Source organism: Labrus bergylta, chromosome 7, assembly GCF_963930695.1.
Source record: "Labrus bergylta chromosome 7, fLabBer1.1, whole genome shotgun sequence".
NCBI classification, from domain to species: Eukaryota; Metazoa; Chordata; class Actinopteri; order Labriformes; family Labridae; genus Labrus; species Labrus bergylta.
Window position 1 is genome coordinate 12,938,468 of NC_089201.1, and position 25,063 is coordinate 12,963,530.

Here is a 25,063-nt window from a genome sequence, read left to right on the forward strand (position 1 = left end):
AACAATAGGACATGGAGCGAGAAAGCCCGAGACCTTCCAGAGAGGGGGCGTGGTCAGACACAGCTCATTTACATATTTAAAGGTACAGACACAGAAACAGCCTGTTCTGAGCAGGGCTGAAATAGAGGGGTTTATAGACATGATCAAATACAGGATCAGAGTGGATTTAGAACAAGAAACTTCACACACATATTTTGAGGAGCTCTGAGACTTATTTACACTGAAGAGGAGGAGAATATGTGACCTTTAACCATTTCCAGCGACAGTCGGGGTCCCTGGTCTGTGGCACCCTTATTTTGGGGGTTGCAAGCTAAAAAGTTTGGGAACCCTTGGTCTATTGGATGATGGCTGTGTCCGAAAGCACATACTACATACTGCCTACAACATACTCTAAATATACATACTGCATACTTAACCCGACTCCATATATTCTGGCTGATCACTTAAACATCTGGGTATTTCTCACATACACAAAACTGCATACTGAGGTTTTAGATCATTCCACATACTCAATGTAATGTCATGTTTAGTGTGAGTAGGCCTATGTGGTTTCAGACACTGATTGCTGAAGGGTTCAAAGGTTGATCATATACACAAAAAACATTAAATGTTATTTAATTATTATTACTTAATAAATAAACCATTATATTGTAATTATTAAAGAATGTATTTTAGAACACAATGCTTTTCAAAAGAAAAAGTGAATAAAAAATAAATAAATGTGTTTTTCCTGAAAGTCTAATAACTGAAATTTACAGAGAAAGTGTTGCAGCAGTGCCCGGTCTCCCCTAACACTCACACACTGAGCTGTATGCAGGTAAAAAGGTGAGAGAAGGTGAATCCGTCTCCTCCTGTCAGACTGAGCTCCGGCTGAAATTCAAGCTGTTAACTTTAATTTTTGCGCAATATCTTTCTTCCGTTCCCCATGTCATTTCCTGTGATAAAAATGGTGGTCACAGCTCGGGGAGGCGACTGAGTCGCTGTGAAAATTTGACGGAAACTTTGTGCCGGGCAGCCGCGGAGGCAGTGGCCGGGGGTCGGAGCTCTGCGACCGGGGAGGAGAGAGCAGAGCCCACCCGGGAGAGAGGGTCCGCGTCCCCGCTGCGTCTGTGCAGAAGGTGGGTCTGTGTCGGTAGCCACAGTGGCCAGCGAAAATGGCTTCCGAAAACAGCAGGCAGATTGCCAGATGTCTGCAGATCGAAACAGAGGAGAAAGAGTGGCGCAGATTGAACGTGAGCTGCATGAAATTCACTAATCCGCTCATTTCAGGGATTATGTGAAGACCAGGACTCTGAAAGTTTAGTTGTTGAGTTTTTGTGGAGTGTTTGTGGTCACAGGAGACTCCTGCAGACTCTGAACATCCAGACTCTCTGAACGTGCACACATCACACAGAATACAGACAGTTTAGTACAATTTAAAATCTATGAATACAGAAGAGGAGCTGTCTTGGAGTTCAGCAGTTATGATGCATTAACAGCATGTTAAAGGCGGGGAGGTGGGGGGGGGGGGGGGGGGTATTATTGTCTGTTCATACTACTGGAAATGAACTTCTGGACGTCAGAGGGGTCATTCTGCACAAACGTCCATTTTTCTATTCCGAGCCTTTACAGAAACATTTCACCTAAAGTAGAACTTCAAGGGGACATTTTTAAAACAAGTTATTTGAACATTTCAAACCTTCCTGACCTGAGATATTCATGTGTCACTATTTGATTCTTATTAACCAGTTAGATTCCAGACGCCACAGAGCGCCCGTCTCTTCAGACATGTATGGAGGACGAGGTCAATAATTTGAGGTCAAATACGCAATTCTTTCTTTAAAGAAGTAAACATGACTATCAGATGATGAGAATGACATACAGGCCAAGTGTTAGTGTGACTTAAATGACTTAGGGTGCATCTGAGATTAAGGTTAGTTTCACACAAGGGACCCGAGCCTGGATCAGACTATGACACAGTGTTGCACACCAATACATTCAAGAAGAAGAAGAAGAAGAAGAAGAAGAAGAATGTGACACAGTAAACAAAGACCAATAGTGGAGGGCGTCCAGCGTTAGGTGACATGTAGCGACGTGTCCTGATGAAAATATTTGTATATAAAACAAAATAAAGAAACAAATGTTTTAGCAAAGATGATCAAACTGTTTCTTACTGCAGCGATTGTTGAGGAAAGGAAATCTGTGAGCTAACATTCAGAGTCTAATGACCTTCTCACTGTCACACTCCTCAGTGCAAGGCGGCCATTTTATTTATAACTGACGATATAAAACCAGGATTGTTGTTTTGTTTTTCTGCAGACGGTTGAAGAGCAAGATGTGCTGATTTCCATGAACATGGTTCCAACATGAGTGACTCGTTGGACCTCTGGTGTGAGTTCTGACTTCACTTCAGCTTGATTTTATTTTGAAATACTCAGAGTCCGACATGTGTTTGTGCCCTGATCGGTCACCAAACATCTGTTGGACAAATGACGTCCCCGTCAGCCTCAGAGGAAATGTTTAGAAATGGTGACCTGCTGAGGGCAGATGAAAACTAGCTCGAAGCTAACTCCTGTACAGGGTTATGTTTAATATTGTACACTGGGCCCATTACAGCAGAGCAGGGGCGTGTCCAGAGGAGCAGTTTGAGCCCCCCTTGAGATCTAGTTGGCCACCCTAAAAAAACTACGATTGGCAATTTGCCTTGTCAGAGGCGGGACCTATGTTATAAAAAAAATTGGGCATGTTGCAGCTTTGAATGGGTTTTATTGCAGCACTTTTTCTTTTGTTAAACTTTAAATCGTGACTTTGTTTTATTAAAAACATAAAATTGTCTTTACAATTCAAACTCTGATATAATCAGTCCTTTGAATCCTGTGCGATGGTGTTTAATTCAGATCTTTGTCCTCCAGTCTGTGAGGAGTGTCAGGATTATTTCCAGGACGAGTGTCCGTCCCACGGGCCCCCACTGTTCATCCGGGATACACCTGCAGCCCCGGGGTCGGCCAACAGGGCGACGCTCACCGTCCCGTCAGGGCTGGAGGTCTTCACCGAGGGAGACGAGGTGGATGTTCGCTGCGTGGATCCAAATATCCTGAAGGGGGCGGTGTTCGGTCCGTTTGAAGGGGAGCTGGTGACCAAAGACAAATCCTCAGGCTTCTACTCCTGGATAGTGAGTAATACCAGTTTGAGACCAGTTCAGAACCTGTTCTAGTAAGAATTTAAACCAGTTTCTAACCAGCCTAGACCAGTGGGCGCGCACTGTAGCTGTTCCCACTCAACGTTCTTGAAGCCAAAATACGCCCCATACGGGCTCTTCCATCTTGCGATTTTGATGTCATTTGGAGCCAGAGTCTGCGCAGTAGGGTCCGGTGGGAGGAGCCCTGGTAACACGCTCCGCCCATTTAGCGTATTGCCCTGATGACTTACGCAGCCCTGCTACACCGAAAGCGCTCTGCTGGTCTACGAGTCTTATGAAGAAATGTGTAAGTACAACCAACCGCCGTATTCAAAGTCTAATATTTAAACACACTGTGTTTTAAAAAATCCCGCTATTTTGATCATTATTAATGATACGTGAGCTGGTGGGTCCTCTGTTTTTGCCGAAATCGTTCTATATTTAAGCTAGGTTAGCACCACAGACCGTAGGCTACAGGTGGTAAGATATGTTGTATTTTGTTAGAAGCTAAAAATTTGCAGTTTCAAATTGTCTGCTTTTCTAATATATTTAAGTGAACAGTAAATCAATTGTTTTTTGTATCTTCATTTAGGCAAAGACAAGATAAAAGCAGGTCTGACATCTTCCACAGAAGCCAAGTGTAAGTTAAAATCATCTGTTAAAAGTTATATATCTATCCTGTGATTTTTTTTGAAGTTTCATAAGAGGATTGTCAAAACAAGCTATTGTTAACAATACAGTCTTCTAAAATAAAAATCACACTGAGTCATACACCAGCTAAATGTTAAATAGGAAGGTGATGTTTTCTTTCCCATATTACAATCAACAGAACCTAAAAATGGCTAATTTCAACCTTCATCTGCACACCTGTTACAGAGGTCAGGCTGGGGTCGGTTAGTTTGAAGGAACCTCCTTTTTTCACCTGTGCTTGGACTAAGAGCTGTGCCAGATGTCCTGCTCATCCGCTGTGGTAGAAATGACCTTATACCAGCAGCTCTCCCAGATGAAGAGTCCTCTCTGCCATCACCCAGAGGACCTGATTGACGTCTGCACAACTGAAGAAGGTGGACAGAGTCTGGTGCTTTGTGACAGTGAACAGTGAGAAGGCTACCATAGTCATCCTCAGATAAAACTCAGAGATCCAGGTCAATATTCAATGGTGCTATTTTTCTTTACATGATGTTGCCATGTGTTTGAAAGGCCAGATGCTGGAGGGTTGTGTTGGATTTGATTTTTCCATCATATTTTAACAATCAAAAAATCATCCAGGATCTCTTTACTTTATTTGATTTTTGTTGGGATTTCTTTGTTAAATTATTTTTTATACTTTGTCCCAGCAATTCGACCTGATGGTCTCCCTTACTTATTTTCCACATGGTTAATGAAACCAGGGGTTGTTTATTGAAGATTTTTTTTTCATAAAATGTTTAAATAAACTTTTTAAAAATCTGACATGACTGTCTCTGATTAACTGGAGCACGACAAAGTGTTGGTCACAGTAAAATAATTTAGCAGTTAAGTTTATAGCTCACATTTGAAAAGGCCTTGAACTGACATTAATTTCTTCTTGACCAACAACAGCTAAGACAACAGCAAAGCTAACAGACGAGCTCAGCTTGTCACAGCCGGGCTCGTCTGAGATAAATGGCCTTCAAACGTATTTAATATTAAACATTTAAAGCCAATAAGCATAGCAAGATACGCATGAGATTCCATTTCAATTTATTCAATCACACACTTGTCACAGTCTGGCATGTTGTGCTACTGTTTTCAAGAGTTAATAACTGAAGAGAAGAACTCCATCGAGAGAGGACAGGAAACCAGGGGTGCAAACTTGTCACCTTTTGGCGAAATTCGCCGTTTTGGATCCCAAATAGGTCATTTGTGTGCTTCATTTAGATCTGCAATAAAAATATTTGGAGGGGGGTGGGGGAGGGATGTGGTTTCATATTGATTGCGGTCAGAGCGGTCTGATTGCTCAACACGGCACAAAGAAAGTACTTCCGGCCCCTGTAGCCAATCATTGCAACGACCACAAGAAGCATGAAACCTGATTCAATGAGTCACAATGTGCAGCACATGGCTAGTTTACATAACGTTATTTTCCCGTGAAAACACTGGAAAGATTCGAAGTCTGGCTAGCAAGCCAGCCTTTCTGTTAAACATGCTGTCTGATCATATTTACTGTTTGGTATCCATAGGTAAAGATGACGAGAGAAATGTGTGCTAGCTGAAGGTAACTTCATACAGCTTTTTGGTTCATTATTATCTCAGGCAACATTAAAGTGACAGCTGGTCAACAAATGTAATAAAAGAGGGAATATAAACTTAATGAAAACCAGCAGGAGCAAAACATCAGGTTCATATATTGATAATGTTACAATGTTATGATAGAAGAGAAAATATTGTCATACTTGATGACTGTATTATGATGCTCTCTCAGACACTTGCCCTGAGAGCTACTTGCATAGTGACTGCCCTTCACATCACCCCTTAGTAGAACAGGGTAAGCCCTGTTCTGCAAATTCATCCCATTTATAAAAAGGGACTGAAGGTTAGGAGCACGGGTTTTTCATGTTTCACTGAAGCTTTATCAAAAAGTTAAAACGGAACATATAGACAAGCAATTGTGTTTTCCTTATTGTTTGCACTGCTTCTTTAGTCGGTCTGAATGCTAAAATCGTCTGTAAATTCACATTTTAAAGCTGATATTTTTTTTTTTAAATCTTCCCGGGGGTTTATGCCCCCAGACCCCCCTAGGAGGTTTGGATCCATGTCACCTTTTTCATCCCTGATCAGTTTGCACCCCTGGGAAATGCTCGGGACGAGTCCTCCATGTTGTCAGGGGTTGCTGATGGATATGAATCTGAGGGCATCTTCTGTAATAAAGAAAAACGATCTTGGAGTTAAATGTAAAGTATAATGAATTTTACTGTGATGTTTCTGCCTCAGACCTGAAATAAGGCCTGTCCTGAGGTTCTGCTAAACTTCAGGTTCTAAAGTTTGCTTTTATAGATAAGTAGCTGATAATGTTTTTTGTTTTCCTATTAAATACATTATAACTATTTAAGAGGAAAAATATATATATAATAAGACATGATGAATCCAATAATATGACCAGCTTTATGAATTTATGTTTTAAGACAAGTGTTCCTGCCACTTTCTGTTGAAGATTATTTTAAACTGTCATCACATGGGCCAGCCTGATAAATTAAACTAATGTTAAATATTCTCATATAATCATGACATACACAGGGTTACAATAATTAACTTTTGCCTATGACTTAGTAGCCAGGGATGTCAGCTAAAAGGTGAAAACTGAAACAGCAGAATCAATCTGAGAGGCAGAAATGAGAAGCTTGTATAATTTAATATACATAGAGTTTATATTAACTCAGTGTTAGACAGGACTGTGGCTTACTTAGTATGATTCTGTAGGACTCCACATTCTTATATCACTTTAAAGTGAGACAGCAGATAAAGATATCTGATAGCATGAGCTGATTATGAACTTTGTCTGTTAACTCAGGCGTTTTGCTTCAGGCTCTCAGCGCGTCACAGAAAGGGGCCGTGTGAAATGTCTTTTGACCATTCTTATTCACAAAAGGGTTGAGTGCAGGCAGTCCAATATAATGAGGTGTGATGATGAAGTTAATGTGGTAAAACAGGATACTGCAGCTGCAGATAAGTAACGAGAGAACAATCCTGCAGAAAAGTATTGTGTGCATTTGTACATGAATGTAATAATTTTACCACACACTGCACCACAGTGTCTCCTGTTGATTTATATTTTCTAACTACTCACAGTACAACTGTGAAACTTAAACAGTGAGACATGATTTCAGCAGTGTGAGCAGAAACTGCAGTCAGTTGGATTCTTGTGCTTCATTAGAAATATGCAGAAGTAACTTCAGTATTTAGCTAAAAAAAAAGTAAATTCAATGTACTTATTTGGTGTTGTGTGGTAATTACCCGTTAAACGAATCGGACAGCCAATTTGTGTGCAGAACCTCACCGGAGCTGGACTCAGAGTCTGGACTGCGGTTTCCTTTGGGCATTGATTTCCTTGAAGACAGAAAGAAGAACAATTTAAACATGAACTAGACTTCTTGCAGAATCATAGAGGCTGTTAAAATCTTCTGCTAGTCTTCCTTACATTTTAAGAAAGATTATAAATTGTTACTAAAATTACTTTGATGCTGATAGCGGTTACAATAAAACGGTCCAATCATATAAGAGATCATTTTACCTTTGAGTCCTTTGTGAAGACATGCTCTTCAGAATCAGCACTGCAAAGACAAGATGATGGCGTCCACCTTCACAACCTGCTGCTTCAGTCTGGCTGCATCATGGTCACCTACAGGAACACCACAGAAATGCAATCAAAGTACTTCAGTCTATTTATCAGAGGATATACTGTATGCAAAGTAGAATTCTTTTTTTTAGCTATAATTCCTCAAAAAGATTTGAGACTGCTTTGTTATTTGAGGTTAAATGTAAGTCTAAAACTAAAAAGTTAGAACAGACAAAATGATAAGGAAATATCCAAAAGAGAATTTTAAATAGAAATTAATCTTGTTGAACAGAAATAGTGTTAATAACAGGAAAGTAATTATATAACATATGAATCACATAATCATAGAGCAAAGCAAGAAGAGTATTTCTGAACAAATTTTGAATAAGCTGAACTAAAGTCACAACAAATCAACTGTAAACTATTGAATTGACTGCTGGTAATGTGCTGTAGTGCTGACTATTAAGTAAATAAATAATAAGTAAATTAACACGAAAGTCAACCTGTTGAAGTCTTAGTAGAATATGATCAGCCCGTTTTGAGTCCTTGTACAAATCATGTCTGGTTCATATTACATTTCACCGTCGGCTGCTGATATTAACATGTCCGTTCTGTTTATTTTCTTTGAACAGCTAGAGACATTATTGAACCAGATAATAACTTTAGTGTTATCTGAACACATGAATAAATATTCTGCCGCTTCCAAATATTAATGGCAAATTTCAGCCCCGCAGCAGCATCACAGGGAGCGGAAGAAAGTCGAGCCTGTTATTCTTCACAGTCTGTGCACACTGAGCAGACTGACCAACTGTTAATGTTATCAATAATGCAGACCATCAGGACATACTCTATTTTACTTCAACAGACCGTAAAGTTATTGTCTGTGATGCGCAACTATATGCTGAATTTTACTACGGATCTGATCGTTCATTAATATGAATCTCAAGCACAGTTAAGTTATAGTATCATGAAGCACAGCCAGCATAGTTTATCAGGATTCCCCCCGATTATTTACTGAAATAAAAAGATAAATAATGTCCGTCACAGTCAGCTATCAGTAACATATTATTGCCACCATAACGTTAGCTCCGTTAGCCTACTTCAGTGTTAGCTAGCTAGCTAACGAAATTACCCACAAACAGCACATTAAACAAACATTTCAACTTACCAAGTTAACCCAGATATCCTTAAATCCCACAGGTTGGTTAGATGTGTTTACAGCAGAACAACTCATTCTATCAGTCCAAGAGAGACAAACACTGAGTGGAAAAGTTCAATGTCGTCTCGGCTTTCCTTCGCTACGTAGCTTTGCTATTCCCAAAGAGAGCTACGCAAGATCGGCGGCTGTCAATCATCGTCAAATATGACTTAAAATCACGTTTTTCAATCTCAAATAACTTATTTAAAAGAAACTTCACAGAAAAACGAGCACTTGAACACAATGTAGGATGATTATTACTAATGATCACAGCAGAGTTTAGGTTTGGAAAAAAATTATGTGACGAGTATTTTAACTTTAACAGTTTGACCCACATCCCATCTGTTATCATTAAGGAGGCAGGGTTTATGGCCTATACTGCAGCCAGTCAGCAGGGGGAGCTCTAAAAATAAAAGCTTCACTCCACCGGGGAGCTTTTCCCGTCCATTATTTTTACTGTCTATGGCCTAGACATTGAGCTCAAAGCCAGTTAAGACCCATTCCAGAGCAGTTCACATCAGTCTAGAACCAGTCGACACCAGTAGCTGGGACAGTTTAGACCAGATCAGAACCAGTCCAGAGTTGTTCCAGATAAAAGTTCCTAGTTATAGTTTCAGACAGGACGTGTTTAAGTCAGTTACACTTTTACATTAATTGAAAACCAGTTCAAAACATTCCCCGAAACATGTTTCCTCAGTTTTAAACCAGTCTAGAACTATTCTAGAACCAGTCTGCTCCAGTTTGGTGCCAGTCCAGGCCTTTTGAAGAGACATTTAACACCAAATTGGAACCAGACCTTTTCTCCAAGGTGTCCAAAACCTGTTATAGTGAACGATTAAATCTGTTGATACCTGTTCCAGTCTAGAACCAGTCTAGAGTTGTTCCAGTTAAGTTTACAGCCCATCCAGACCAGTTATAGTTTCAGACGAGTCTAAGTCTGTACACTTACACTTTTACATTCATTGAAAACCTTACCAGTGTAAGTAACAGTTTCTAGCTCTTTTCCACAACTAGAAAATTCCAGTTCAACAGACAGTATACACCAGTTTAAAATCTAAACTATATTTACGACCAGTTATGAACAAGTTTGACATTTTTTTCTCCCCTCAGATCGTCGATCATAACAACACGTACCAATCCATCGATGGCAGCGACGAGACCAAAGCCAACTGGATGAGGTAAAACTTTATCTTATTATAAAACCAGCAAGTTTAATGGTTCATTACACTTCTTTTCCAATTATCTCAGAACTTTCAGACGACTAGAAGCCCTTGATCCATTCCAAATGCTTGGCTTTTTATTTGGAATGATACATGCATCACCATGCTCTTCTAAGATCCTGATGTTGAAAATGAAACCTAAAAGTACTTCCTGTTGACCTGCAGGTTTGTCCGTTCCTCATCTGAGGAGAGCGACAGGAACTTGACGGCGTTTCAGCACCAGAAGAACATCTACTTCAGAGTTTGTCGGACTCTGGAGGCCGGAGAGAAGCTGAGGGTTTGGTACAGCGACGACTACATCCAACGACTTCACTGTGTCTCTCAGGAGAGCATCGACCGCAACCTGGACTCAGGTGAGCTGCACACAGGTCCCCTTGTGATGATTATATGAATCTCTGACACATCTTTGTTTACTTCTGCCCCTGGGAGCCGGGCTAGCTGCTGCTGCCGGTGAACCTGCAGTTGCCTGTATTGACAGGACCACACCCGCCATCAGTCTCACCCAGTCCTGGCTTCGGTATCCCATCCTGAACTCTATCATATCGCCAGGCACATAATCTTTTTACCGAAAATGAGCACCACAGACGAGCGCGATTTTTGTGACAGTTCACAGATGCAGAAATAAAGTCCTGTCTCTTCAACTGCGCAAAGCGAATCCAGGCACGAAAGCTAACTCCATGTTTCTTCCTATTAGGGAAACATTATTTAAACAATATTTAACCATCTTAATGACTGGTCAAATTAAATGCAATACAATGGAAGAAACACAATAAACACGACCCGAAACTCCCGCTCTCACTCACTACCACCTACTGCACATTGGATCAAAGCAGAGTCAGAGAACGCGAGTCCCCCATGCTACGTCATATGACGCGATGTTGAAAAAAAGAGCGTTCTAAACAGCTATACTGAAAACGGCCACTTTCTCCTCTAATGTTTTGCCCTTTTGTGTTGTATAACACAACAAATCTAACATTAATTTATTTTACAGTCTTTATCAGACAATGTTAAGTGTTAATTTACTAAAAAAAAATTAACCTGCAATATGCATTGGATAATAATATTATTTTATCCAATGCATATTGGATAAAATATGGATAAATTATTGGATAAAGTATCTTGATGCCTTTTTATTTTGGCCTCCGCAAATGCTGAAGTGTAAAATCCTGCAGTTCCTCGAGTGTCCACTAGAGGCTGGCTGCAGAAGCACAGGAAGTCACATACACACCCATTCATGCGGTGTAATGGTTTGTCAGGAGGCTTAAAACCCGCCTCAGCTCCAGCTCTCAGCCTGTCGTTAGGTTGACTGAAAGTTAGGCTGAAACAGCATTTCCAGCATGGAGCCCGCCATCGATGGGACTCCAGCGCCCCCTGCAGGAACAAACGGGTGACATCAGTCAGACTTCATCTATTAATATTTAGTCTATGGTGTAAACTTATAACAGACTGAATATTTTCTTAAAATGAAACTGGTTGCCAACCGTTCAATAACTGACAACTTCAACCACATATTGCATATTGGCGATATGCAGTTACCATTGATTGCTAAGAAAAGTCTTTTGTTCCAGGTACAGAGAAGCCTGCCGTCCTGCCAAACATTCAGAAAGACTTTAAATCTCCGTGCCTGCAGTCAGCTCTGCAGGGCAAACCCAGCCTGAGAAAACAACCTGACGAAGAGCCCGACGGCCAACCTCCTACCAAGAGGAAGAAGATTGACCTCATCTTCAAAGACGTCCTAAAGGCTACTCTTAAAGACTCCAGCAAGCTGTGCGTCTCAAAAGGCTGTAAACCATCAACGCCCGGTTTAGGGTCGTCTGAAAGAAGCTTTAACGTTTCAAACCTGAAGGTGGAGGAGAACGAGAGCAGCGAGGCACCCTCCACCTCCTTCTGCCCCAACTGTGTCAAACTGAAGAAGAGGATCCTAGAGCTGGAGGAGGAGCTGTCCCGTCTTAGGGGAGGAAGGGGCGGCGTGGTCAGGCCATCAATGTCTGAACAGCACCAGCCCCAAAACCACCAGGTCCCGCCTCACCCTGAACAAGGCCCCATCGAAGATTTACAAGGTATGTTCATTCCATTGAAGAGATGTTAGGATTTTTCTCTTAAGAACTACAAATGTCAAACCTTTGTTGGCAGTAAAGGAATTGTCAAAGGATCAACCAGAGTCAATGAGCTCATTCGTGTATGGATAAGGATTGTCTTCATGTCCTCCATCCATTAGTTGTGTTGTATATATCGGAACCAGAGTGGTCGACCATTGCACCACATTATTTCAAACAGATTTTCCTTGAACAAATTTGACTAAGCTGTTATCAGAGGTTGAATGTATTTTTCTTTGCAGGGATGGAGCCCCTGACTCCCACTCAAGTGGTCCTGGAGGAAGACGACCAGGATGTTGACTCTGCTGACGAGTCGATTGCTACAGAACTTGTGATTTTTCCAGAGGACTCAACAAAGTTTTCTTCTGGAGGAGGTCGACGGATTCGCCGCTTCAAGCAGGAGTGGCTGAAAAAGTTCTGGTTCCTTCGCTACTCGCCAACTCTCAATGAGATGTGGTGCCATGTTTGCCGCCAGTACACCGTCCAATCATCCAGAACATCTGCCTTTATCATCGGCTCCAAGCAGTTCAAGATCCACACCATCAAGCTCCACAGCCAGAGCAACCTCCATAAGAAGTGTCTGCAGCTGTACAAGCTGCGTATGCATCCAGAGAAGACCGAGGAGATGTGCAAGAACATGATGATGCTGTTCAACGCCGCGTATCACTTGGCTCTCGAAGGACGACCCTTCTCTGACCTCCGTCCACTGGCAGAGCTTCTGAAGAGGTGTGAACTCAAAGTGGTGGACCAGTACATGAATGAAGGAGATTGTCAGATCCTTGTTCACCACATTGCCCATACTGTGAAGGAAGACCTGGCTGAGAAGATGCGCCTGTCTCCCTTCCTCAGTGTCATAATGGACGCCCAAAATGACGACCTTTTCTCAGACATGGTGGCAGTGTACGTCCAGTTCATCACCAATGAGGGCTCCCCGAACACAGAGTTCCTGTCCTTGCAAAGGCTGAACATGGCTAGTGTGGACGGGTATCTTCAGGCAATGGACCGAGCCTTTGGGGTCCTTGGTCTCAGGTTTCAGGACTTGCTGGTGGTGGGTCTGGGGCTCGACGGCACCAATATCTCTTCAGGAACGAGAGCCAGCCTATACATGGCTGTACAGAAGACCTTTCCATGGATCCTTTGTCTTCCTATCATGATCCATCGTCCCCATCTGGAGGTGCTGGATGCCATCAGTGGGAAGGAGCTCTCCTGCCTGGAGGATCTGGAAAACAACCTCAAGCAGCTTCTCAGTTTCTACCGCTACTCGCCTCGCATGATGGCTGAGCTGCGATCCACCGCGCCAACGCTGTCGGAGGAGACAGAGTTCCTTGGAGACATTAGAGCCATTCAATGGATCATAGGAGAACCAAACGTCCTTAATGCATTAATCAAAGATTACCTGGAGGTAGTCGCACACCTGAAGGAGATCAGCAGCCAGACACAAAGGGCTGATGCAGCTGCCATCGCACTGACCCTCCTCCAGTTCCTCATGGACTATCAGTCAGTGAAGCTCATCTACTTCCTTCTCGACATCATAGCTGTTCTCTCTCGTTTAGCCTTCACCTTCCAAGGGGAGTACCTGCTGGTGTCACAGGTGGAAGCCAAGATTGAGGAGGCTGTCCTGGAGATTGGTCATTTGGTGGACTGCCCTGGAGAATATCTGCAGGAGTTTGAGGAAAATTTCCGTGAAAGTTTTAACGGCGTTGCTCTAAAGAACCTCCGGGTTGCTGAGTCCAAGTTTCAGTCCATCCGAGAAAAGATCTGCAACCGCAGCCAGGTAATCCTGTCTCAGAGGTTGGACCTACAGAGCTGTTCATTTGCCAAAGCCTGCAGGGTCCTGGATCTGTCCACCTGGCCTCACAACCGGGAGGACCTGCAGGCTTACGGGGAGGAAGAAATCCAGATGATATTCAACCATCTGGAGTCCATCCCCACTGGGGGTCAGGAGTGCTCCCTGGCCAGGACCGAGGCCAAAGGCAGCCTGGTGGGGGAGTGGAAGGATTTGAAATCAGACTACTACAGTATGAACGGTTTCAAAGAGGTCATCAGTCATGTCTGCAGGTACAAGCAGCGCTTTCCTCTGCTGAACCGGATCGTACAAGTCATCAGGGTCCTGCCCAGTTCCACGGCCTGCTGCGATAAAGGCAGGGGGTCTCTACAGAAGATGTGTAAGAACAATCGTTCCCGGCTGACTCTGGAGCAGATGAACGACCTGCTGACTGTTGCGGTGAACGGACCGCCCATCTCTAACTTTGATGGGAAGCGAGCGTTGGACAGCTGGTTTGAGGAGAAGTCTGGCAGCAGTTACTCTCTGTCAGCTGAGGTGTTGAACAGGATGTCGTCCGCTGATCAGAAGTCTGTCCTGCACAGTGTCGATGTTAACACAGACTTCTACCCGGATATTTAACTACAAAGAAACATTGTAAAGCTGAGCTAATGAGAAGAAAAGGTTTTTTAAACATTGATAACATATTGCCGTCCAATCTTTCTAAACGGTAAAGGACAGGGGGGTCTTTGCTCCATCTGTTCTTCACCGCTGAGTAAACCTTTGTGTGAGAGAGATTCCTGCTCAGCTGAGTGAAACATTCCCGGGCAGGCAAGGAATCAAGCAAAAAGCAGGGGCCGCGTGGCTTTATCTGCAAAGTGACAGTAAAGAAACACAACACAACGACAAATACATGCAAAATAAATATACATGTGTATGTTGATCAAATAAGCAAAACACAGACAAAAAAACAATAAAACAAACACATATAAGGCTTATCTTTCCCTCTAGCCATTTTCACATCTGCACTCATCTGCAGACTTTCCCTTTAGGGAATGCAGCAGGTTCATTAGATCACGGAGATGGTAGAGGTGGCGTGCAGACAGTCTATGGTTGTGCAGTGATCACAGGGAATAAACGTCACCACCCCCTCCCACTCGCTCCAGGTGAATTCTCCTGATTATATCCTGCTGCGTTCTCACATCAGCTCACTCTGACTTTCTGCAGAATAAACACGAGGAGGCTGGAGGAGAAACTCCGGGTGAAGAGAGAAACATTCAGCTGTTTGTGTTCACACATGACGCTCAGTCTGGAAATATCAGGAGGATTCTGCAGGTGTGAACGTCCTATCTGACTTCACCTGGAGTTTCTTTGCCTCCTAGTATTTTTCCGCAGCAACTCCAAGTGAGCTGATGTGAGAATATACATGTAGAAGGATATAATCAGCAGTCCTCCTGAAATGATCTAGATATTTTCAGGAGTGCATGTGTGAAAGCGGCTAAAGAGAAAAAAAAGACTGGTTTAGCGTCCCACGTACAAAGGCTACAGTCCTTATCGCACGGGTCAGAGGATCGATTTCCAATCCTGACGTAATCTCCCCACCAAAGAAAAAGTTTAATGTCTACAAAAAGTCCCACAAAAACACACAAGACGACCACAAGGGGACCCCAGAAACCCCTCTGATGGGTTCCTCAACTACCACAGAGACTGAAAACAGTAAGAAACTGTAAATCATTTCAACAAGGCGAACAGGGACAGAAAACGACCGCACAATAAGTTTATGTCTGGACGGTTGTTTGGCCCATGCCAGGGTTTGATTGACAGCTGTCACACCAGCACAAACAAACCGCAATAACGAGTTAGTTTGAACTGAACCAAACGGGTTAGGTGTGAAAACCAAAACAAATCAAAGATGCAAATGAGAAGAACTCACAGATGCAAAACAACCACAAACAACTTGTCCCGTGTGCCAGATGAGCGGCTGTGGACTGAGGCCGGCCATGTCCAGCTGGATCCAATGATGAAGTCTTCTTTCACTGCTGTTCTTTGTCTAGCTGAGCTCGCTGAGGGTCCCTGCTCTTGTCAGATTGGATAAATAAGCTCTTGTCTCTTGAATAAAAAGTCAGTTATACGTGAGAAACAATCAGTGAGCAGAGCGTGTGTCCCGCTTAGCGTCTCTCTGCATGCTTACAGACTAGGTATTCAGTGGCGTTGAGTATGAAGGCTTTATATTCCTAATAGAAAAGCTTTTTCTTGTATAGATCCTATGAAGTGTATATACTGGATGCTGTCGAGCCTGTTTGTAAGAGACTATTTTTCTCTTGAATTTCATGATTGTGCCAAAACAAGCGAAAGAAAAAAAGGTGCTTTCCTGCCACGTTGTGTTTATAATGCTGCAGGTCCTGCGATGATTCTACTTCCTGTTTGGAGGAACTTCAATCTCAGCAAAGCCAAAGCTAACGCTCACAAGGATTTAAGAGTAACAAAGACTGCATGATGATTTTAAACTGTTTCTATTCAGTGCAAAGTTTCAAAGATGACGTTATGAGATGCTGAGACGACTTCAGCTTGACTTCCTGTCCTGAGGCTGAAGAAGTTGAGGACATTTTGGGAAATTCACTTAATTTACAGCCTGCTTCGGGGTGCTGGTGGAGCAGTGGTCAGTGCTCGCGCCCCATGTATGGAGGCTGTAGTCCTCCAGGCGGGCAGCCCAGGTTTAAATCCAACCTGTGGCTCCTTTCCTGCATGTCATTCCCCTCTCTCTCCCTGATTTCTGACTCTATCCACTGTCCTATCTCTCCAATAAAGGCACAAAAAGCCAACAAAAATAAAATAAATGACAGTCTGTTTACCTGTTAAAAGAAAGAATTGCTCTTTAAGTGAATTTCCTAAAATGTCAAACCGTCTCCATGATTTCCGTCGTCTCGTCTGAATGATGTTTCTATTATGACTTAAGGACCCGGTCTGCCTTTGTTTGTATCCACACGCTGCACGTCTGTATTTTATGCATGCAGTTACTCTTGTATGGAAGCTTCTGTTTTTTTTTTTTAAAGCATAATGTTTGTATGGAGGACACTGCCTGAGCTGTTTAAAGTGAGGTCAGACTGATCACTGCTGCGTTAATACTCCAACACACGAGACGTGAGAATGACTATCATTGAGTCCTACGCTGATTGGGGGTCTGATGGCGTCCGGCCCCCCAGCTGAATGCACTTTGCTTTTAGTTGGATGTTTGAGATTCGTCCCTGCTGGACTCTGAATGTGTCTCAGATCAACCAAAAGAAAACATTACCTGATTTCTCTGTTTTTAAAATCTTTGAAATGCTTTAAGATGTTTAACATGTTCTCTTTAAAAGCCATTAAATCTGAATCCAGCAGTCCTGATTGGATAAAATAAAACTGCTTCTGTCTGATGCAAACTTTTTGAAGAGGAGAGAAACTCAATTATTCGGGAAGAGGCAGTAGCTACAGTGAAAAACAGCGTAGGTGTTCTGGGTCCCTCATGGTCCCTCGTGGTCCCTTGGTGAACTGACGGGTCACGTGCACCTGTCCTGACCACCAGATCATGGATGTAATAAACAGGTCAGAGGTCAGGAGTGGTGGTCTGAGACTGTTAAAGGTCACCTAATATACAAAAAACACTTCACCATGCTTCTCTAACTCTAATATGTGTCTGTAGTATGTCTACAACCCCCCCCCAATGATGAGATAAGTCCATCCTCTCCGTCTTTCGCCTGCTCCACTTCAGAAAATGTGTGCGCAAACAGGCTGTTTGGAGATTTTCCCTTCATGACATCACAAAGGTCAGTAACCCCTCCCCCAGGTGGGTGGCACTCCCACAGCTAGGTGTTTGTTCTGCCCTCTGAGTCTGCCTTCTCACCGTAAACAATAGGACATGGAGCGAGAAAGACCAAAACACCCAAGCCCTTCCAGAGAGGGGGTGTGGTCAGACACAGCTCATTTACATTTAAAGGTACAGACACAGAAACAGCCTGTTCTGAGCAGGGCTGAAATAGAGGGGTTTATAAGAATGATCAAATACAGGATCAGAGTGGATTTGGAACAAGAAACTTCACACACATGTTTTGAGGAGCTCTGAGACTTATTGGTTAAAGAGGAGGAGGATATTTGACCTTTAATGAGAATTTATATAACATATTTTGTTATTGAAAACGTTGATGAATGTGTCGGCCTGCCAAATTTCAAAACAGAACAAAAAATGTTTCCTGCTGAGTTTAACAGACATTTGGACTCAAGTGTAAAGAAAACGGAAGAAAAGCGTTGATGAGTGCAGGAAGTTATCTCCCCCCCACACACACACACTCTGAAATGTTCTCAGATGAACTTTAAACTGTCAGCCGTGCTGTTGTGCTGTTTTGACAGAGTGTGACAGAAAGTGAAAGGACACTGGCTGATGGTGAAACTGGGCCCTCTTTGTGTGCTGTCCAGGCCGACTGAGACCATGTTTGTGCTCAGACGTCTGCTCGTTCCATGTTCACCAGAGTCTGCAGGCTGACCTCACATTCATCACACTTTATTTTAATGTTTATGTCTTCAGCCGCAAAGCAAGATGATGCATTTTTAAAATGTTACCAATAACGTAATTATTATCTGATCACAGACCTGCTGGGTCAGGACAGTTCTCACGACTGAAGGTTTGTCACAGATCGCAATCAGGCTCATCTCTACATCTCTAAAAGGAGAAGGAGAATCAGGGCAACAGTGACAAAAATGAACTGCTGTGTCTGTGTGGAGTCGTGTGTTTATTCTTCGATGAAGGCAGAGTGAAGTAGTGAACATGAAAAATTAGCACTGAGACAAAAGGCCTGGTGCAGCTTCACACAGCAGCTGGATGCAGATACAGTCGCTCCTCTGTGTGTGTGTCTGTCACACCCTGGAACTGATTCACCACACAAACACACCCACCACAACCAAACCCCCGCAGAAAGAAGTTTGAGGTTACTAAAATAACTCTCAGTCTGTGGTGTTACTTACTTACTGTAGCTTCTGCACAACGAGGTGTACGATCATTGAGAGCGTTTTCATTTGAAAAACAACGATCTGTGTTTTATCTTTTTCAAAGAGCACCAACAGAAACTAACGCCTTTGATTTTTCAGATACAGTCGTACGTACTCATCCTCACTTTGTTCCTGTGTATTTGTGTTTTCAAAGAGCATCCTATTAGAGCTTCCACATAGGCTGAGCTTCATGTGTTAACACATGTTGCCTTATAGTGAAAGCTGTCTGTTTGTCTCCCCACAGTGTTTAAATAAAGTTTTTATGGCATGCTCAGTGCCGAGGGTTCACAGAGGCTCGCTGAGAGAACAGAGAGGAAGCAGTGAGGAGATTCAAACATGTTAAAGGTTAGCAGACTAATGACTGCGTCTGTGAATGCCTCAGAGGCGTCTGTCACCCAAACAACTCAAATACCAAACCAACGCCAGCGTCTCCCACATCCCGGAGACGAGGAAGGGCCAATCACATGGCTCGAATGACTACAACATGTTTTCACAAGTCTCTCAGACAAATACAACTCAGCTTCATTCCTCGCTACAGTCTGATACACATTACATTAGCTCCTCCACAGTGGGAGGAAAACCATCACCACACCAACACCATCCTCAGATATGAGAGCAGTTATCAGGTCAAACCAACAGGTGTTGCAGCGATGGAAGCGGGCAAGAGAACTGGTTCAGATAGAAGTGATTGTACCCGACCTAAAAAGCCTCTGCATGTTTCTAATAAGCTCCACGAGCAGAAACGTGCTCAAACTAGGATCAATATTGGAGATGCTTTGAAAAATGGAGAGAGGTTAGAACGCAAAAAGGTTTACAGATCGATGCAGAGCTGGATAAACACTGAAGCTTCAGTGTCCACCACATGGCAACCTGTGTGAGCATCGACTCCAGAGGGGGGGAGACAGCTCTCTACAATGATTAGAATTTAGACTGCAGTACCCATTTTAAACACTAGGGGTCAGAGTTACACACTGCTCCTTTAAAGCTTTGTTACTTTTTAAAGTGTTACTCTGCGAGTCCGTTCTTCGGTTTGTAAAGTTTCTTGATTTTCCTTCAGTCCTTCTCTTGTGACAGCACTCTGTCATAATGCACAGAAACAGTTTCCATGACAGCGGGGCTAACGGTTAGGATCACCATCACACTCCACTGCTCGTCTCCTCACACACTCCCGCACCAGAGCCCACATCACCCCCATTCTTCATGACCTCCACTGTCTCCCCATCCCCCAGCGTATCAACTTCAAGCTCCTCATCATCTCCTTCAAAGCCCTTCACAACCTGGTTCCCCCCCTACCTGTCTCAGCTCCTCCACCGACACACTCCCACCCGCACTCTCAGGTCTGCAGATGCAAACCTCCTGTCCCTCCCTGCAGGACAAACTATCGGTCCTGGGGGGACAGGGCTTTCTCTGTTGCTGCTCCCACCCTCTGGAACTCACTCCCAAAAAACATCAGAGACTCCCCCACACTCACCTCCTTCAAGAAATCCCTCAAAACTCACCTCTTCAACATTGCCTACAACCACTAACTCCCCCCTCCCCCCCTACATTACTTCTTCGTACTGTCCTCGTCGTTTTTTGTTTTGTTTTATGGTTTTATATTTTGTCAAAGCGTCTTTGAGTTCTTAGAAAAGTGCTATAAAAAAACAATGTATTATTATTATTATTAGAAAGGGAGGAGCGAATCATAAACGAGTTGAAGGAAGCACCGCCCTGTCAGCGTGAACACAGAGCTAAGAACAACAAACCCAGAGGGGGTCCCTGAAATAAAATTCAAAATAAATACATTTACAAAATACATTTCAAAATAAAATCAGGTTTGTATCCAGACAGGAAAAAAATATCAAAATAAAAGCATAAAAAAACTGTTTTGAAATGCAAAATACACACAGCGTCCAGCAGTCTTCAGTGTGCGTGTCTCTGTGTGTGTGTGTGTGTGTGTGTGAGTGTGTGTGTGTGTGTGTGTGTGTGTGTGTGTGTGTGTGTGTGTGTGTGTGTGTGTGTGTGTGTCTCTGTTTGTTTGTTTGTGTGATTGTTGGAGGGAGGAGGGAGGAGGACACAAAAGCAGTCTTTGTGGACCTCTGGACAAAGAGTTGTTCTCAGTCGTCTGTCGTCGTTCCTCGGGATCAGAGTGGATCAGACTGGACTCCAAACCTGGTGTGGACGCTCCGCTGCTCCCTCCTGACTCCTCCTGACTCTTCCTGTCTCCTTCTCCTGACTCCTTCTCCTCGCCTGCAGGGAGACGAGATGCCGCGCTGCCTCTGGTTCCTGCTGCTCTTCTCCGGGATGCTCCATGTGGGTGAGTGGACCAAGCCAATTATAATAATAATAAGCTTAATAATTCCTCCTCTATATTCAGCATGTGTAAGGAGAACTAACACTTTAAAGTTTATAAGTAAGTTATGGATGTATTCAGAAATAAATATGTAAACATCTTATTAAGACAATTAAACCTTTTTTTTCTACGGAAGCACGGAGAGGACACTCATCAACACGTTTTATATTACTCTATGTTGCTGTGTTAACGAGCTAATTTAAGTCCTTTTATCGAAATTGAGGGAATAAACTCATTATTGAGAGAAAACCAGCAGTGTAACCTTGAGATAACGAGAAATCGAATATGGAATTTACTAGAACCAGACCGATTAATCGGTCAGCTGATATCGACCGACATTAGTGTACCATGTGAACGTAGGTATCAATGAATTTAATCGCTGACATGTGCAGCCATAAATAGATTTATTGTCCACCGACCTGTGTAAAAACCTTCATGCTACAGAAACATTGACAACAGAGAGACAGACGGCAGCTCAGTCTGAAGGGACTCGGGTTGAGAACCAGAGGGTTGCCAGTTCAAGTCCAGGTGCGGACCAGTTTAGGCTAGAATCAGATAGCTGGAGAGGTGCCTGAGCACTGCTGAGGTGTCCTTGAGCAAGGCACCGACCCCCCACCAGCTCAGGTGCAAAATGTGTGCAGCCCCCCTTCACTCTGACATCTCTCCATTAGTGCATGTTCACAGGATCCTGTTTCAGCATATGTGTGTGTTTCAGCCTGTATGTTTCAGCCTGTGTTTGTGTGTTTCAGCCTGTGTGTGTGTGTGTGTTTCAGCCTGTGTTTGTGTGTTTCAGCCTGTGTGTGTGTTTCAGTGTGTGTGTGTGTGTGTTTCAGCCTGTGTGTGTGTGTGTGTTTCAGCCTGTGTGTGTGTGTGTGTTTCAGCGTGTGTGTGTGTGTTTCAGCCTGTGTGTGTGTGTGTGTGTGTGTGTGTTTCAGCCTGTGTGTGTGTTTCAGCGTGTGTGTGTGTGTGTTTCAGCCTGTGTGTGTGTGTGTGTGTGTGTGTGTGTGTGTGTTTCAGCCTGTGTGTGTGTGTGTTTCAGCGTGTGTGTGTGTGTGTGTGTGTGTGTGTGTGTGTTTCAGCCTGTGTGTGTGTTTCTGTGTGTGTGTGTTTGTGTGTGTGTGTGTGTTTCAGCCTGTGTGTGTGTGTGTTTCAGCGTGTGTGTGTGTGTTTCAGCCTGTGTGTGTGTGTGTGTGTGTGTGTGTGTGTGTGTGTGTGTGTGTGTGTGTGTGTGTGTGTTTCAGCCTGTGTGTGTGTTTCAGCCTGTGTGTGTGTTTCAGCATGTGTGTGTGTGTTTCAGTGTGTGTGTTTCAGCCTGTGTGTGTGTTTCAGTGTGTGTGTGTGTGTGTGTTTCAGCCTGTGTGTGTGTGTGTGTTTCAGCCTGTGTGTGTGTGTGTGTTTCAGCGTGTGTGTGTGTGTTTCAGCCTGTGTGTGTGTGTGTGTGTGTGTGTGTGTGTTTCAGCCTGTGTGTGTGTTTCAGCCTGTGTGTGTGTGTGTTTCAGCGTGTGTGTGTGTGTGTTTCAGCCTGTGTGTGTGTGTGTGTGTGTGTGTGTGTGTGTGTTTCAGCCTGTGTGTGTGTTTCAGCCTGTGTGTGTGTTTCAGCATGTGTGTGTGTGTTTCAGTGTGTGTGTTTCAGCCTGTGTGTGTGTGTTTCAGTGTGTGTGTTTCAGCCTGTGTGTGTGTGTGTTTCAGCCTGTGTGTGTGTTTCAGCATGTGTGTGTGTGTTTCAGCCTGTGTGTGTGTTTCAGCCTGTGTGTGTGTTTCAGCATGTGTGTGTGTGTTTCAGCATGTGTGTGTGCTTCAGCCTGTGTGTGTGTTTCAGCCTGTGTGTGTGTATCATGTTCAACAACAGATTGTAAAACTGAATTTCCCCTCACAGGATTATTAAAGTATCTTCTAAATGTCTAAATGTCTCTACAGTGCTGCCCTCTGGTGGTCTTGTACTGCAGTACATGTGCATGTTCTCTGTTGCTCTCTGTAGCTTTTAATGCAGGTGACTGTTGTGTTTAACTGACACCAGTTTCTTCTTCTTCTGCAGGTTCTGCACTCAGCTGCTATAGGTGCTCGGATTACACAGGCCGCTGTCAGAACGTGCAGGAGTGTACATATGAGGACTCGTGTATTTCTCTGAGTGAGAGAGGTCAGTGATCACAGTCTGCTGTTTGTCATTCTGGTCATCAGAAGCTGGAAAGATAACAAACGTTTACAGTGAAACAGAGAGATTTACGTTTTAAAAGAAGAGCATCAACTCCAGTCAACAAGTACTTTGATACGTTTTGGTAAAATGTGTTTAAACACGATATAATCTCTGTTTTTTTAATGATCGATAGTGTCCTGAGAGTAATAATAAATACTACATCTATTTCATTAGACAGGAGTGTAGGACAGGAAGTAATCCATCAAATTTTGTAGGCAACCGGTGCACACAAAAACATTGGCAACATTTCGGTGCATGAACTTTTTTTGGATGAGGAGGACTTTTGTTGCCGTGGTGTTGAAACAGAAATCGATATTGTTTGATTTGAACTAGAATCATATCGAAGGTAAAATTCTGGGTATCGACTAAGGCTGGCTGCACAATCTTTAAAGGAAGAATGTGAACTTTCTGATCCAGCAGATGTTGCCCTTGAGCACCAGCATATCTGTTGTTTTAGTGGGCTAACGTTAGTTCTCTTTAGTTAGCTTGTAGCTTCACATTGCATTTATATTGACACAGCTAAAAAGAAAAAGCTAAAACAAACTGTTTGCCCACACCTCCGCCATACTGAAGCCTCCAACCCCCTCCACACACATTCACAGAAAGGAGTTTAGTGCAAGTGGTGGATAAACTTGTCCTCTACTTGAGCTGCACATCACCTGTGGCCTGCATTGTTGTGTTAGCATGCTAATGTTGGCGCTCTTTAGTTAGCAGAGAGAATCACTCCCATGATTGCCCGCCAGCCCCGACATCATCTTTTGTTATTGTTTTTTGGTCCTATTTTTGGCATTAATTATTCACCTTTTTTAATTTCTTTGTGTGTGTGTGTGTGTGTGTGTGTGTGTGTGTGTGTTCGTGTGTGTTCGTGTGTGTGTGCGTGTGTATGTGTGCATGTGTTCGTGTGTGTCTTTGTGTGCGTGTGTGTGCGCGCGTGTGCGTGTGTAGGCGGGAAGACGATCCGTCAGTGCATCAGGTACACGGACTGCGATAACTCCCGCCTCACTCAGATGTTCCCGGCGATCTCGGGCTTCACGTACCGCTGCTGCAGCAGCAACCTGTGCAACTCCAGCAACGCTGTTGCCACGGCAACGTCCATGCTGGCCCTGGTGGGGTCCCTGCTGAGCTCCTGGTGGTGCTGGAGCTAAAAGTTTAAAGGAGTTTAAATGTTTCTGTTAACATGAACTAAACTGTTGACATTTACAGGTTCTCAGGTCACATTTGGAAGAAAGATTTTTTTCACCTTGTTTGCTAATTTTCAATTTCATACTTTTACCATTTTAATAATAAATACGAGAAAACCACTAAATCTTTGTTCTGTTTTCTTTGAGCTTTACCTCTTTAGAGTAAAGCCAATGCAGAAGCCTGCAATCTTTCTTACATCCAGCATGGGGCGACTCCGCTGGTCTTAAAAAGCAGGAAGTGTTCGTCCCTCAGTAAACATTCTCCTAACAAGTTCATGGCCTCAATCTCTTGCTTCAAGTCTTCTTCCACACAGCGTGTTTATTTAGTAACCATTAGAGTCTAAGGGAAGAGGGGCCAGAGTTAAGGCGGAGCTACCTGTGAATGACAGGTTGCTAAAATAGGAAATTATAAATTTTTTCATGCTCGGCAGTCGTTACTAAAAGTTGTCGTGTGAACGCAGAGGGAAACCCTTTGCTCCTCTCCAGCTCCGCCCTCTTGTCCAAATATGGTCACCTCTGGTTCTAAAAATAAAGATTTCGATGATGTTCGTTTAGTAAACCACGGTCACATTTAGAGTCAAACAGACCAGGGGAGCAGGGGAGGAGTTAG

General features: G+C 43.4%; 2 protein-coding genes across 4 annotated transcripts; both read left to right on the forward strand.

The window, feature by feature from the left end:
* The first annotated feature begins 844 nt into the window (after positions 1-844).
* Positions 845-17,150, forward strand: prdm11 (PR domain containing 11). Of its 3 annotated transcripts, none has more exons than XM_020648859.3 (7): positions 845-1,232; positions 2,299-2,370; positions 2,892-3,151; positions 9,760-9,827; positions 10,035-10,222; positions 11,438-11,929; positions 12,208-17,150. In XM_020648859.3, exons 2-7 carry the CDS (start codon positions 2,346-2,348, stop codon positions 14,367-14,369), a joined length of 3,195 nt encoding a protein of 1,064 aa, XP_020504515.1. In that variant the 5' UTR covers positions 845-1,232; positions 2,299-2,345; the 3' UTR covers positions 14,370-17,150. The 3 variants fall into 3 exon arrangements, with proteins under 3 accessions (XP_020504515.1, XP_020504514.1, XP_065812861.1); XM_020648858.3 differs by having other exon boundaries at positions 846-1,118; XM_065956789.1 differs by lacking the exons at positions 845-1,232; positions 2,299-2,370 and having other exon boundaries at positions 2,377-3,151.
* Positions 17,151-20,838: 3,688 nt separating this feature from the next.
* cd59b (CD59 molecule (CD59 blood group) b) lies at positions 20,839-24,578 on the forward strand. Its single transcript, XM_020648884.3, has 3 exons — positions 20,839-21,042; positions 23,114-23,215; positions 24,218-24,578. Exons 1-3 carry the CDS (start codon positions 20,991-20,993, stop codon positions 24,415-24,417), a joined length of 354 nt encoding a protein of 117 aa, XP_020504540.1. The 5' UTR covers positions 20,839-20,990; the 3' UTR covers positions 24,418-24,578.
* Positions 24,579-25,063: the final 485 nt, after the last annotated feature.